At 42.6% G+C, this 14,519-nt stretch overlaps 1 protein-coding gene across 3 annotated transcripts; it reads left to right on the top strand.

Annotated features, from left to right (window-relative positions):
• The first annotated feature begins 655 nt into the window (after positions 1-655).
• On the top strand, positions 656-14,435 carry LOC133964936 (transmembrane protein 198-like). Of its 3 annotated transcripts, none has more exons than XM_062399292.1 (5): positions 656-959; positions 11,068-11,319; positions 11,506-12,081; positions 12,991-13,068; positions 13,303-14,435. In XM_062399292.1, exons 2-5 carry the CDS (start codon positions 11,166-11,168, stop codon positions 13,353-13,355), a joined length of 861 nt encoding a protein of 286 aa, XP_062255276.1. In that variant the 5' UTR covers positions 656-959; positions 11,068-11,165; the 3' UTR covers positions 13,356-14,435. The 3 variants fall into 3 exon arrangements, with proteins under 3 accessions (XP_062255276.1, XP_062255268.1, XP_062255258.1); XM_062399284.1 differs by having other exon boundaries at positions 659-1,108; positions 12,991-13,139; XM_062399274.1 differs by having other exon boundaries at positions 659-959; positions 12,991-13,139.
• The last annotated feature ends 84 nt before the right edge of the window (positions 14,436-14,519 follow it).

Genomic DNA, 14,519 nt, shown 5'->3' on the forward strand with positions numbered 1-14,519 from the left:
CTTTTAGGATGCCACGTACATTTGAGTCTTCATAGAAGACTCACCGCATTCATAGAAGACTCAAACGTACGTGGCACCGCATTTTCACGTTTGAGTCTTCTATGAAGACTCAAATGTCTTCTATGAAGACTCAAACGTACCCTAACGTAGGGTAAAATTTTTTTGATTTAGTTTATCATTTTTGCTTCTGTCGTGATAGCCCAATTTATGCTCCTGCATCAAACTGTTCGCAGAACCCTAGACGGTACCTTGACGTGCACCCCCCCCAAAATGTAACTAGGACTTCAAGGGCCTCTTGCTGGCAGCGCATTTCCGGCAGACAGCTTTTCCGGAATGCGTCATCACCGCCATCTTTAATTGAGGTGAAGGAACGAAAATGGATGAATATGCATCGACTGGAAAAGAGATTTCTTTAAGAAAGAGTAATTGCTCGTCAACATCTATCAGCTCTGACTCCAACATGAGCCGCTTAACACTCATCATCGTTATGAAGTAAACAGAGAGACCAAAGAATTTGTGCATTCACAAATAGACCTCCTTTGGACAGAGGGCGGAGAATCTCCGGAGTTGAGTAAATGTCTGGGGGGGTCTCATGTGTCTCTGTTGCCCCTCAGTCCCCCACCCCTCCCTTCCGGCCCTTCGAACGGACCAACGGACGCGTTGGATGGAGGCAGAGAGGGGGACACTCTTCCTCCTTTGTTTTTAAATGCAGCTTCCAGAGGCGGAGAGGAGGGGAGGCGTGTGAGGGAAGGAAGGAGGGAGGAGGATCGGTAACATTTTCCAGAGACTCGTGGAGCAGTGTGGAGTCACAGACCGGAGGAACGCCGGAGCGGTCCGAAAGTTTGACCCGAGTCTCTCCTCTGTGCCCCGAGCGAGTTCCGCGTTCCCACCGGGAGATTCGAGCGAGGCCGAGCGGGAGACAGGAACCGAGCGACGCCGCGGTTGTCGCCTAAGTTCCCGTGAGTTAAAAAAAAAAGAAGAAAAGAGGGGACGTTGGGAGAAAACCGGTTCTCCCTTGTACCCTGCCGCCGCTTCTGTGTTTGTCAACGTGGGCAGAGTTTATCCTGTTTGACAGGAGCGAAGAGTCGAACACTGCTCAGGCTCACCCGTGAGTTTCTCTGTTTCCACTTTGCGACTTTAATGAAGTGTGTGTGTGTGCGTGTGCGTGTGTGTGTGTGTGTGTGTCACTCTCTGTTGTGTGGTTTTTTGTGTGTCCTCCTTCAAACCCCAGCATGTGTTCATATGTTTTCACTACCTGGATATTGATCAGCCGTATAGAGCCATTTCACGAAAGCAATTTTGACTTGAAATAAGAGGTAAACACAGGTGTGACATGAGGTTGTGCTCTATTTAGATGGAGCCTTAATTAATAGACTGTTTCATGTCAAAATGGCTGCCGTGAAAAGGGTGGAGTGATCTAATTATTTATTGATTGATTGATTGATTAATTGATTCCTCCACCTGATGATGGCTGATCACGGTTTGTCATAACATGTAGCTACAGGCCCAGCAGACTGCTTCAATGGCTTCTCCCCCACTTTCAGTTTTAAAGTCTTTTTACACTTGAGGGACATCATGCAACTTATCCGTCAGCCTTTGAGGACAAAGACATAATGATGCAAGATAATCAGGGCTTTATTGTTGTGCACTGAACCAGCCACTGAGACCAAAGTCCTACAGTGCTCTGCTTTCACTGGATAGCAACTTGCCGCAGATTGCAGAAAAACTGACAGCAGTCGAATGTTCCTTGCGATCTTTTGTTTTTTCCTGACTCCACAGGTTCTTGTCTCTCACTTCTTTCATGTCTGCACATCCTCAAAAGCTATACACAAACATCCTTTATTGTGTGTGGCAGCCTTTGCGGTTCCTCTATGGCCCAGCGCTCTGGTGCAAAAGGCCCCCGGCCCTGTGGTTCTGCTGTCTGATCCAGGCTGGGAGTGCCTCTTGGCTTTTTCAGGACAATGTGATGACAGCCTACGGGTCTGTCTGTACTGGGGCAGAGCGGTCTGTAGTTACAGTGACTCGGTACCCCCCCCCCCCCCCCCCCCCCTCCAGCCCCAAACCCAAAATCTACTTGACCTACTCTGTTAGCCTGCACCAGATGGTTTTGCCCCCTTTGAAAAACTAGAAAGGAAACCCTTCCCTGCCTTGGGAATAAAAAAAAGAAGAGGCAGGAAAGCAGGCATGAAGAGCATGGATGGATGAAAGTTACACTGCACATGGAGTTTTTCATGGTACCTTTTTAATTAGCACCGACACAAGGTTTTGTTTTTAAAGAATATTTAAACACTTAACCACACAATATGACATTCAACAAGACCTTTAGCAGCGGCTTCATCGCTCCGCAAGGCAGGAATTCCCATTTTATGAGGACGAGCTTTAATTTGAAGTTCGGGTAATTGCTGTGTTAGCATCTGCTTTCTTCTGAAAACAAAAACAGCCTTTTTTTCCCCCGCTTAAGACAACAGAGCCAAAGGCGAAGGTTTATTCTTTTAATTAAGGTGTTTGCCGGCCTCCTCTCTTACTACGGTTTCAGACTTTACAGAGATGGGGGCATTGGTTAACTCTATTTTTTCGTTGTATGAAGTAAAAGTAAATACACAATACTTTCATAATAGTCACAGGGGACTCCAATCCCATTGTCCCAGTGGTTACTGTACTTTCAAATGCATTCATTCAGTATTATACAGAGTATGTTGAAGAACTGGCAGAGTCGTGTTCAGTATTGTCAGCACCTAATCTGTTGTCGTAGGTCATATGTCATATATTTAAGATCTAAGCCATCACAGATGCACACTTACTTGACAACGATGCTTGATTGAGCATTGATTCTTAATCCGAGTTTGTATCAGAAGTATTCAGCTTTGTTGGGTTAACATTCCAGCTCTGTCGGACCATGTGCTCCGGCCCCTAGAATCTGTCCACAAATCTAAATCATGATGAGCTATGGCCGTGTCATTATGAATAAGAGCAGCGTTAACAAAGAGCTGTACTGTAAAATCACTAGTGGACTCATTGCTGTAGTTTTTCGAATAAGGAGGCTCCTATACTCTGTATCTCTGACTTCCTTGTCATACTGGAAAGTTCATCATGGGTGTGAAAAAAATGCAGAAAAGCACTAAATAGTGCCAGCTATTTAGTGCCTTTGTTGTCTCCTTTAGCTATTCATTTTTTCTTGGCTGTGTCCATTAGGGTTATGAAAGTAACACAGAGGTCATTTGGAGTTTGAGTAAGAGCTTCGAGAAGGTAAAAGGTTACATATAATTAACAAGTAACCCACCCAACTAGCGGCTTCTTCTTAAATGATTGTCCCAGAAATAGCCGTACTCTGGGAACTGATGTGAAGAACAAGAGTTTGTGTTAGACTCACCAATGGGAATGAGCCGGAGACTCCTGGGTGCAAGAAAAGCCCCATTGTCGCATGGAAACCACACAGAACTGATACCAGTCATTTTAAAACACCCCTTCGTATGCTACTTATAGGCCCTAACCACTGGTTATCGTTATGACATGAGGCGGGTGTTGCGTTCGCTTCGAAAAGGACGGACATACGTGATATTTTAGGCTCGTGAGATTCGCTGTAGGAGGTACAATTATTGCAGGCTGGAATTTGACAAAGAGGGTTGCTCTAAATGATAGAGCTGCAATGGGAGAGCTGTAATGGTAACATGATTCCTCATTGAATTGATTCCGGCTCATCTCCACAGGGAGGTCAAAACACGCATGGACATAATAAGGATGGATGGGCAAATTTAGCTTCTCTACGCCAACGTGCTGTTCATCAGCAACATAAATGATCCCTTACACAGTGCTACACCGTCATGTACTCTCTAAAATATGGACATCAGACTCCACCACACCGACTACTAAATGTTGCCCTCCACCACAAACCCTAATGGAGCGTTGTGGAACTGCCCCTCCTTACTGCACACGTTGTGCGCTGCCTCCTCTGCTGCTGGATCTCATCTCCAGATTATTGCAGCACAGAGAGCTTACTTGGTGGAGGGATATTAGTTGTTAGTATGGTTTTTACCATGTTAATGACCATGTGGAGCTGTGATGTATAGCATACACACGTGCTTACTGTCATGTGACTTCCTTCTAAAGGCCCCTCATTGTGTTTCTGATCTTTTTTCATGTCACTATAAGTAGCTCTTTGCAGTTGAGTTGAATGGCCTCTATTGTTTAGACCGAAGTCAGGCAGGCATGAGATGGAGAGATTATGAGAAAAGAAGTCACATAGAACTAATAAACTATTGCCACAAATCACTGAGGTCTGGGGCCACGGGGCGATCGATTTGGCAGCGAAAATGGGGTTAAACCCGACTGATCATTTAATGTCCTTTAAGACAAGAGACTGAAGATCTGCAGTTGCCAGTGTGGCTTAAATAACCAAATGACTGCAGCAGAGTATGGCAGAATATCAACATATTTTGTTTCATAACTAGGTAATGAACAAATTCCGGGAACTCCCGACTGCATTGTGAAAAATCTGTTTTAGGAGGCAAATGTCTTAAATTTTGTGGTCACAGATATTTGCATTATGATGAAGACACTTCAGAAAGCTTCAAGAAAGTTCAACTCCACAGCACAGTACACATTGTTATTGTCATATGTTGTCAGAGAGTTCTTGCGTGAAGGTTCATGTCTGATTTAGAATTTTTGTTAATGCTTTGGGTTGAACAGTGGGTAACTAGGAAAAGTCCATGTGATACCATGGCAAGACAACCGACAGAAGAGAATACACCTTGAGGGTTAGTGGTATCTAAGAGCCATGCAAGGGGAATAGAAGTCACGCTGATGTGGTTGCGCTTAATACTCTGACCTAAAATGGCATATTTGTTATGTAACTAGAAGTTTAAAGCTGTGAATGCACCCACAATGCAATAAGGACACACTGGGAACACCCGAGCTACATTCCACGACTCAAGTCTGAGTATGCAAATCGGCTTCGCAGTGTCATTTTCTCTGCATTGTTTGTACAGCAAAAAGCAGCTGACTTGCTTCTGCCACACACTCTAAGGCTTTCAAGCAAGGGAACATATATATCCATTGAAACGCATAGTTTTGTTGCTCTATTGATTTATTTTGTTTGCACCTGTCTGTGTGTCTGTTGTTTGATTCGTTTGTTTGTTTGAGAGCAAGATCACTCAAAAACAAGTGAACAGATTATCACGAAACTTGGTTGAAGGTGGCAGCATGGATCTCCATTTTCACAGGAAATGACTGATTGATCTTGATTAAAACATCTGACATGAAGGGATTCAATGGGACTGTTGGGCCATGCTGGTGGTACGTGTTCTTCTGAGTGCAACTCTAGTTTGATGTGTTTGTTTAGTTCTAGAGCAATACAGAATGTGTTAGTGTTGAAAAGTAAATCTGGATTAAACAATAAAAGGTCTGAAGGGTTTAGAACCTCAGCCCCTATGAACTGAAACAACAGGAATGTCTGGTGTGGTGTATTTTGTGACATTGACAAATGACATTTTGGGCATGTAGAGTTCAGGGCCTCAAGATTGTGTTAGTTATCAATTTGTTTTTATTGTGACTTATGTGTAAGCCTGTTGAATTTCATGTTGATTTGAATATGGCTGCATGGATCTTAAACCCAATGTATATTAATACAAATCGCAAAACCTCAGCAGTTAAACATTGGAGGGGGAAAGTGTAGAATGACAATCATGTGGGCCGCTGTTTCTTATGCATGGTTGGTACGTCACAGCAACACTTAAGTAGCTACCATGCACAAACATCCAGCTGAAATCGTCTCAAGCACGCAAACCGAGGCACTTAGTGATACAATGGTAAGTGTTCATATAGTTTAGCTTGAGCCAGAATGATTACAAGATTATTTTCTTCATTCAGCAAGGTTTGCCTTTCCTGATGTTGGAACCAGTTGTCTTTCTTTGCAATGCAGGTAGCCACCGTGTTCCCCCCCCTGCCATATTATCTCAGATGAAATATGTGTTGTCATTAGTTGAAACTAAGCTTTGGGTTTGATGATCAAACTCTGGTCATGTGTCAAGAACACAAAGGTTAGATCCTGCTGCAACCTGATGTTCCACTTCCTCATCTGGTCCCGAGCTTCCTGCTTTGGAGGAAAAGGAAGCTGTCCTGACTTGATCAGTCTTTCAGCTGCTCGGGGTGCTCAGATGAAGGTGGCATGATTTATGGCTGCAACGGCAGACCATTGGTGCATCTCACATTCTTGGTATAGTTGTCCTAGTGAAGTTGTCAGGCTGCCAGGCTGTAACTGCAGATTTTTTGCTTCTCAGCTGGGCCTGGCCATCAAGACGGAGGAGCACATGCAGAATGCTTGGCTGTGATCGCACACGCCCACTGCCTGATTAAACACACCCAAATTCACTATGTGGGGAACTCGGAGCCGACCCTGCCTGTCCCTCAGCAGCTGAGCACTCAAACCTGTGCTGCTCAGACCACAGTGTTTGTTCAGGGGGGGCTTATGGGCAAGTTTGTTTCGAGGGCAACATAATGTTTCAATAGCTCATCTGCAGCTGATGCTCATTGGGTGTTAACTCTCGGTTCCTGTAATAATGCAGGTAACATGTAGTATTTTATATTTATGTCATATATCTGCACCTCTTATGTTTTTATCTGGTGCTCTGTCAGATTTTGTTTGATTTTTATGTGACTCTATTGGATTTTATCACTTTGATTGTGAAGTTCTTCGTAACGAGTGTCTGTGAGAAGTGCTATAGGAATTAACTTTGCTTCTGGAGAACAATCTGCTCTTTTTTTTAACTGTTCATGCCTTTGTTGTTACCCTCTCATTTGACATTTGGCAAGAAATGAACTCTTCACAAAGCTGTTGAAATCTGAAAAACCTTTTTGACATTCCAACTACCCATAGCTGTAATTTATGCCTTGATGTAGCTATTAGCATGCTTATAGGCTAATCTTGGATGGTGGACATGCAAGATCCCTATTTGCACTGTTTGCATATTACCATACTGATGCTATCTGTAGCTACAGCTACGTGTGCAGGCTTTTGTTGAAACTCCCTAATTTAATTCTTTTTTAGCTAGTCAAGGCTGGAAATGAAACTATTACAAAACTTGAAGTAAGTCGCTTACTTTGGTGAATGCTAAAATATCTAAACAATTACGCAATAGGTTTCGATTTAATTTACTACAGACAGCCATGTTTCCCGAGACGATGAAGACACTAGTGATCCTATGACTTTTTTCTCCTTTTGTACGAAACATGACATTATATAGCTTTCGAGCATTTCGATCATATTCCACCAACCACTATCATCAGGGCTACATTTGAATGTGTCCTGTTCTTTACTTTCAAAATGATTGACATTCACATCAAACTTAGCTGTGCATTGCATTGTCTTATGCAGCTAGTATCAGCAGGCTAAGACACAAAAACAAAATGATGAATACTTAATATTATTTGCAAATGTTATACATGTTCACATGATCGCTGTTAGCATATTAGCATGCTGATGCTAGTATCCATCTAGTCTATTTAAGTTCAGCCCTATTAGCATGACTGTAGACTCTTACAGTCTTGTTGACTCACATTGAATTTGTTGCCAGGCAACTTCAGCTCGTAGAAAACTCCGCTTGGAAGTTTCGGGGAATTTTTTTGTCTCCAGAGAGTTCCGTCATTGAGATGGACTGTTTCTAGTTAGGACCCCCTCCCTCCAATCACTCACCAGCCCCCTGATGGCAAATACTTGGAGCCCATCTTAAAAGCAAACAGTGGAGATTTACCGGTTTCCTTGGTGCTCTCAGCCATCTTTATATGATCCCCTTTTTGTCCACCCAGTTTCCTCTGAGTGCCACTAGAGGTCACAGTATGGGCCTCAGAGTCTTTTGTTTTGCACCATAATGGCTCCATTCTCCGTCAGCAACAGACTCCCAAGCCTGCTAGTCATTAGACACCGTTGTGACTCACATAGGGGGTAATATGAGGAAGATGTAGAAGCATGAGAAGGTCCATAATTACTGTTAAAATAATGATGAATTATTAACTAGTTCACACTAACTGTCTTAAACAAATAACACATTAAACCCAGTAGCACAGTCTGGCTCGTCTGGCCCTTTGTTATTGCCTGTTAGCATTGCTGACCTGTTCTCATGGTTTAACTAAATGTAATAAGCTGACCACAATACTTCCATTCAAACTTGTGGTCTACTCGAAGCAAAGAGAGGAACACCAACAGGGATAGTGAGATCACAGAGACGCCCAAACCAGAGGGAAACAAAAGTTCACAACAGTGAAGTTCCTGTTACGTTTTCTAAACCCCCTATCCTGTTCAGGGTTACAAGGGGGCTGGACTCCCCTCACTTATTTGGCCGGGCAAGTTCAGCCTGTCACAACATGCACAGACAAATGCACTCACAGTGGAAGTTAAGAATTTTACCCGAATTTCCTACGAGGTAGAGGCATCCCTGACAGATTTCTGACTAGGTATGTAAATTCCAAACAGGAAAAACTGGATCAGCCAACATATTTAAACCCTTTGTTAACCACTGATCCACCATAGTGCCAAGTCCCCTGTTTGTAGTTTTTAAAGTATCCTTTAGTAAGTTTGGTTTTCCATCTTAAAATGTCTGGAGCTGATTTGAGGAATATAATCTAAATAAAGACTTTTCCAGTAGCTGCTTATTTTGTTAGAAAGGCTAGATATTATTTTGGGCCTGTCTCAGACTTTGAAAATTATACACGAATACAGTTTTCCACCAATGCTTAAGCGCAGCATATTTTTGTGAATCTGCTTGGTGAGGAGAGCGGAAAAAGAGTCTCAAACATCCGCACGCACCTATAAACTGATCGTTGCGTATGAGGCAATCCATACACATGCATATAATAATCTGTAAATTAATTTAAAAAAAACTGCTAAAACTGTTTTTAGACATTTTTACACACAGACTTATTTGAAAGCAAACATTATTACATCTTAGCGGTTGAACTAAAGAATCTGTACTTAGAATATTATTATTTCATGCTTGTCGGTAAAGCACAAATTGCTTGGTATTTGTGTGGATTTGAACACGCACTCAAAGTTATGCACAAATGATTGTACGCATTTGAAAATCTTGTTACTCAATTGTTGATTATGTAATGTGACTATTTCAATTTTATTTTCTCTCCATAATGCTGCTTCAGTAAAAAAAAAAATCTTAACTTTTTAGCTTTGTGTTCCTCACAATCAATTGACGCACAAGTCTGTTGCAAAGTGGTCAAAATAGCAAATATCAGTCACTGCTCTGTATTTTCTTCATTTAAGTGTATCCTAATTGTATACTAATCAGGCTGCAACCAACAACTTCTTTCATTGGGAGTTAATCTGCCAACCGTCTTCTCAGTGAACAGTCAATTGATTTATCTGTAAAAAAGTGAAAAAATGTCCATTGTTATTTACTAGAGTCCTGATTTTTATCTGTTTGTCTGTCCAAAACCCAAGCATCAAATAAACACTAACCTGTAACCAAAACATATTAAACATTATAATCAAGAAATTGATTAATGAACTAATCATTTCGGCTTTTGAGCATATTATCTTAAGCTATATCTGCATGCGTATTCAACACAAATCAACTGTGTAATATAGCTCCAAAGACTCCAAACAAAAGTCTCAAGACAAACTCAAGCATTTTTCCCCCAAAGATCTCTTTCAGTAAGGAGATGAGACATTGCAGTCCTCAGTAATAGAAAACAAACGGAGAGAAATAGGTACCAAAAGAACTTTGAGTGACTAAAGACAAAACTTTCCAATGGGCTTTCATTTTTTCCAAGACAAGTCATCCTTAGGCAGGACACACAACCTACACAGCCTAGTGTCACATTTCAGTGCTGGAGTAAAAGAACAGATTCAATGTGGGGAAAGGTTCAGGTGAAGAAGGAGAGGTGGGAGATAGACAGAAGAGGAAAAATAAAGATCTGGTGAAACGCAATAAGCCTGACCGCGTGTTCCCGACTGTTTGTCTTGAGCAGAAAACGTGAGTTAGCTGTAATCGGATCTCAACTGTGGTGAGATCATGCACGAGGCCGGCCAGCATTCTCACAAAGACCAGTCCACCCATAAGCCGTGAGCCCCGCTGCAGCGCGCTGTGGCTCTCTGCAGGCCTGCCAGCTTAAATGCCATATGTCATTTTTCAAGAGCGCTCAATGGTTTTAACGGGGGAGCAACATATGCGGCCCTGCAGTCATTCTGTCCACTAGTTATTAGCATCAATTGACCCTACAGTATGTTTGTGTACTTACAATAAGTATTAAGTAAAAGTTGCCGAGCAACATTACAGTTATAAAAATAAAGATTCCAAATGACTTACAAACGTAGCAGCTGAACCATTTCTTTTCCTTCCCATGTAATTCTATCAGGATTAAAACTTGTTTGTTAGTTCACAAATTATGTAGACGCTCCTTGTATGGATAACCATGACACTTGGTGGAAGGATGTTGTATGGGTCAGGAAAGAAACCGGTACATTGTGATGTGGATCAGGTTACTTTCTTATCTCTTTCTTTAATATTGTGAGATCGGGTGTTTCTCAAAATTTTCAGTGATTTCTCAGGGAATCATTTAGTCCGATTCAATCGGGCGCATTTAGGGAACTGATAATTATGAGTGTGTGCAGATCCCCAAAAAAACAAGTGAATTAAAACGTTTATTTGGCCTCATAATGGGACTGTTGGGGAATGGTGAAGGTATTCTTTATTTAAGTGTGTTAAAATCGGATTGCATGAAGTTAAGACGCACTCGTCAGGTGATTGCTTCTTCACGACTCTTCGAGTTCATGACCCCTGTATGTCCGAGAGGAAACAAAGCCAGATGGGGTCTTGGCACATGGATTATAGCGAGAGAATGAGATGCTTGTGTATGTGCCCAGAAATACAGGGTTGTGCTGAGTTGCATAGTGTGTGTATTGAGTTTGTGACAGCTGCACATACAGAGCAGAGAGGAAGAAGTCGCAGTTGATTTCACGACCCATCTGTACCGCTGGAGTTCTTGAGTTGTTGAATATAAAACTCAAGATTCAGCCACATTTTCTTATCTTTAATTAAACCAAATTTTATTCTTCTCTTGCAGTCACCAAACCTGCTCAGATGGACCTTAAATAACGCCCCCAGAAGTTCCACCCTTTTCCCAAACCTCCGCCACCCCACAACCTTCCACGTTCAGCCACAATGGCAGATCCCACCGGGCTGAGCCCTGAAGGGGCGGGGGCAGGCATAGCCGAGGTCGACGCCTGTAGCTTGGAGATAGAGAGGAACTATGATGTCATCCCTGCCGTCATCTGCTCCATGTGTTGCCTGTTTGGCATCATCTACTGCTTCTTTGGTGAGGCTCCCTGCCCTGTCACAGGCCTTGACATGGCAAGCTGAAACACTTGATGACATAACACAGTCACACCCTACATGCCTATATATTTATATTATGGTTATGCAATAGGCTCCTTGCCTTTTGTCCTATTCCTTTCAACTCTCAGTTCGTCATTGCAGATTTCTCCTGTGTCTCCTCCTTCAGGTTACCGCTGTTTCAAGGCTGTCATGTTCCTGTCGGGCCTGATGTTTGGCTCTGTCATCATTTTCTTGCTGTGCCACAAGGAGCACGTGCTGGACACCCAGCTGAGTGTAGAGGCCAGTGCTGGTATCGGTCTTGGTATCGGCCTGCTGTGCGGCCTGGTCACGATGCTGGTGCGAAGTGTCGGCCTCTTCATGACTGGCCTGCTACTGGGTCTCCTCCTGGCCCTCGCCGCTCTGCTGGTCACCCACCAGTTCTACACCCCGACCACAGTCTGGGTACCGCTGGGTTCTCTCCTAGGAACAGGCATGCTGTTTGCCGTGCTGACGCTGCAGTGGCAAAAGTTCTTCACCATGCTTTCCACAGCCGTGTTCGGGGCAGCGATCATGACAGTGTGTGCTGATTACTTTGTGGAGATGTTGGCACTGGGCACACACGTGTATGAGTGCCTGCGGCTCACGCCCGGACCACCTCTCTGCTGGTACAGCTGGGTCATTATGGGCATCTGGCCCGCCCTCAGCCTCATAGGAATACTGGTCCAGTGGAAACTGACGGATGACAGCTTCTCACACACTGAGGGTGAGGATGGAATATAATGATGCTCTGAGTTGGGTGATTGCCTGTATTTAACACCTGTTTGAGAATCACACATAATCACATTTATTAAGCGACCTATTTGTACTTTAAGTGAGGATGTAGCATTAAAGATGACTTTCAAGTGATCACATGACTGACCAGATATATATTAAGAGCGTGAACAGCCAATAAGAGACATATTTTTACCTTAAATCTGCTCTTTAGCAAATTCTTAAAAAAAATCCTTGTCTTTCCTAGGGATTTCTCCAAAAAAAAAAAACTTGTGAAATTGATGAAAATGGCTCTCAGTAGAGCACATACCTCCACCAAGGCCCAACAACCCCTTAAATCCTTTCAGGCCGCACCAAATTGCATTGATATCAGTTCCTTAAATGTGCCTGGATCTCTTTCATCAAGATTCATAAACTATTCTCTGAGAAATCAAGGACAATTTTGAAAAACATCCTATCTCACAATTTCTTGTCCTCCCACCAAGCTAACTAGAAAAATAAACAAACGAAAAACTGTTAAAAACAAACTCTTAGGAGAATAAGACAAAACAGCTCCTGTGGAGAAAATAGTGCCACATTGACAATAAAGATGCAGTGAAATGTGACCTTAAAGGCTAAAATGAACCTGCAGCCATTTCATGTCTACCCTTAACCAACCAGCTCTCCTTAATTTAAGATCATTTTTAAGTCACAAAATCCTCTTGTTTTTGTGTAATTTTGCAAAAAGGTATTCAATTGAAGAATTTTAGCTTTGTGTTCCTTTTAATTAAGTAAGAACTTTAACACTTCAATGAGGTTTAAATATTCATCTTAGCAGTACGGACTAGATGGCCCAGACATTTAGTCAGGATTTTACAAATATAGTTTATTTCATGGCTTTGTATTTTCTCTTTGCTCTTAGTTGTAATCAGTCGGCGACAGAAGAGAGTCCAGCTGATGCGGATTCGGGAAAAGGACGCCAAGAAGCGACAGCAGGCAGGTGGGCAGGAAGGCACATACCGTCGTAAACCCACCCCAGTGAAACGTTACGCTGGGGATCTACTGGCACCGGTCAGTGTCACCCAGAATAGCGTGTGCTGTATTTGCTGATTATTGTTATGCTCACCAGTAAGACCAGAGTAGTGCAATAGAAAAGACAGGATTGTTTCTTGGTTAAGGTGCCTGTATTTTTCTGCAGCTCACTCATCTCTCCCTGTCTTGATCTTACCCTCAGAGTTACCTGCAAAGTCTTCGAGACAGACAAATGGGCACAGGCACTTCCCTTAGCAGCCTGGGCACTGCCAACCACACCATGATCGACTTGGAGTACGACACCGGCTCCACTGTGCCCCTCACAGCTACAACCCCCGTCGTCAGGGTGTGAGCAGCACAGAGATAAGAAGGGACTACCTAATGCACTCCGGTTCTTCAGCAGTGTCTTGCTAATGTAGAGTAGAACCTATAAGCTGCTCCACTCCGCTGAGGCTGTTTATCAAACGGATCTGGAGCAAGGATATATTTTCTCCTCATCTGTGTGTCGGTGAAAAACAAAGAATGCTGCTTTTTGTGGAGTAAGAGGAAGTGTCAAGCTCCTGCTTGGTGAACGCTACAACCACTGTGTTTCTCAGAGAAACTTTTAAAAACAGACACTAACAAAGTAAAGCAAGGTCTTCCATTTTCTTCAATCGTGTATTAAATACATAACAGCAAATACGAGCCTCAACAGCAGGTGTCTATCTGTTTTGGTAGTGAATATGACAAAGCAGTTGAATTGCCATTACATGTACTGTACTTAAAGAGTTATTGCCATCAAGTGTTGTGTTATGACCCGCCTTTCTGTTTAACTCTGTGGTCATATGGATTTATGATATTGTGTACTTTTATAGATGAAGTGTGGTGAGTGAGTACTTGTAGATGACGTGTGGCCACAACTATGACAAAGTGAAGCAAAAACTAAATGCAATCAGAATGAACTGTCGGTATTTGAAAGCTCTTTGCACGAGACTTCAGCAGGAACTTTTTCTAGCAGCACTCTAATAATTCTGTGACCCTCCTCTGTCTTTGCAGTGTAACTCCAGTCAGGATACAGTGAAGACCTTAGACTGCCACTTGTGGAGTAAATGTTTTATAATTTATTTTATGTTATGGGCAAGTACCTGTTAGTGTTGACAAAAAGATATTGAATAACAAAGCATGTTTGTTGTTAATTTGTAGATTTTTTTAAATAATTATCCACTTTTTCTTTGTTTAAATTTCTTTTTTTGCAGGGACAACGCACTTGTGACCTGAATCTGTACATATCTGTTGATAGAAATTTCAAAGAGAAATCAATGTGTTTGATAAAAAAGTAAAGAAATTAAGTTTTCACTTGTCGCCTCAGTTGCACTGTTTGTCTCCTCGGGCTCTTAGCAACACTGGCACCGTTGCTAGCTCTACTTTTCATCGGCACTA

The sequence above is a fragment of the Platichthys flesus genome, chromosome 2, assembly GCF_949316205.1.
Source record: "Platichthys flesus chromosome 2, fPlaFle2.1, whole genome shotgun sequence".
In the NCBI taxonomy this organism is placed as follows: domain Eukaryota; kingdom Metazoa; phylum Chordata; class Actinopteri; order Pleuronectiformes; family Pleuronectidae; genus Platichthys; species Platichthys flesus.

Excerpts from the sequence above, each read along its gene's own strand:
- LOC133964936 (XM_062399284.1), top strand. The coding sequence starts at position 11,166 with ATGGCAGATCCCACCGGGCTGAGCCCTGAAGGGGCGGGGGCAGGCATA. Across the intron at positions 11,320-11,505 it reads CATCATCTACTGCTTCTTTG|GTTACCGCTGTTTCAAGGCT; the intron begins GTGAGGCTCCCT and ends CTCCTCCTTCAG. Across the intron at positions 13,140-13,302 it reads CTGGGGATCTACTGGCACCG|AGTTACCTGCAAAGTCTTCG; the intron begins GTCAGTGTCACC and ends TCTTACCCTCAG.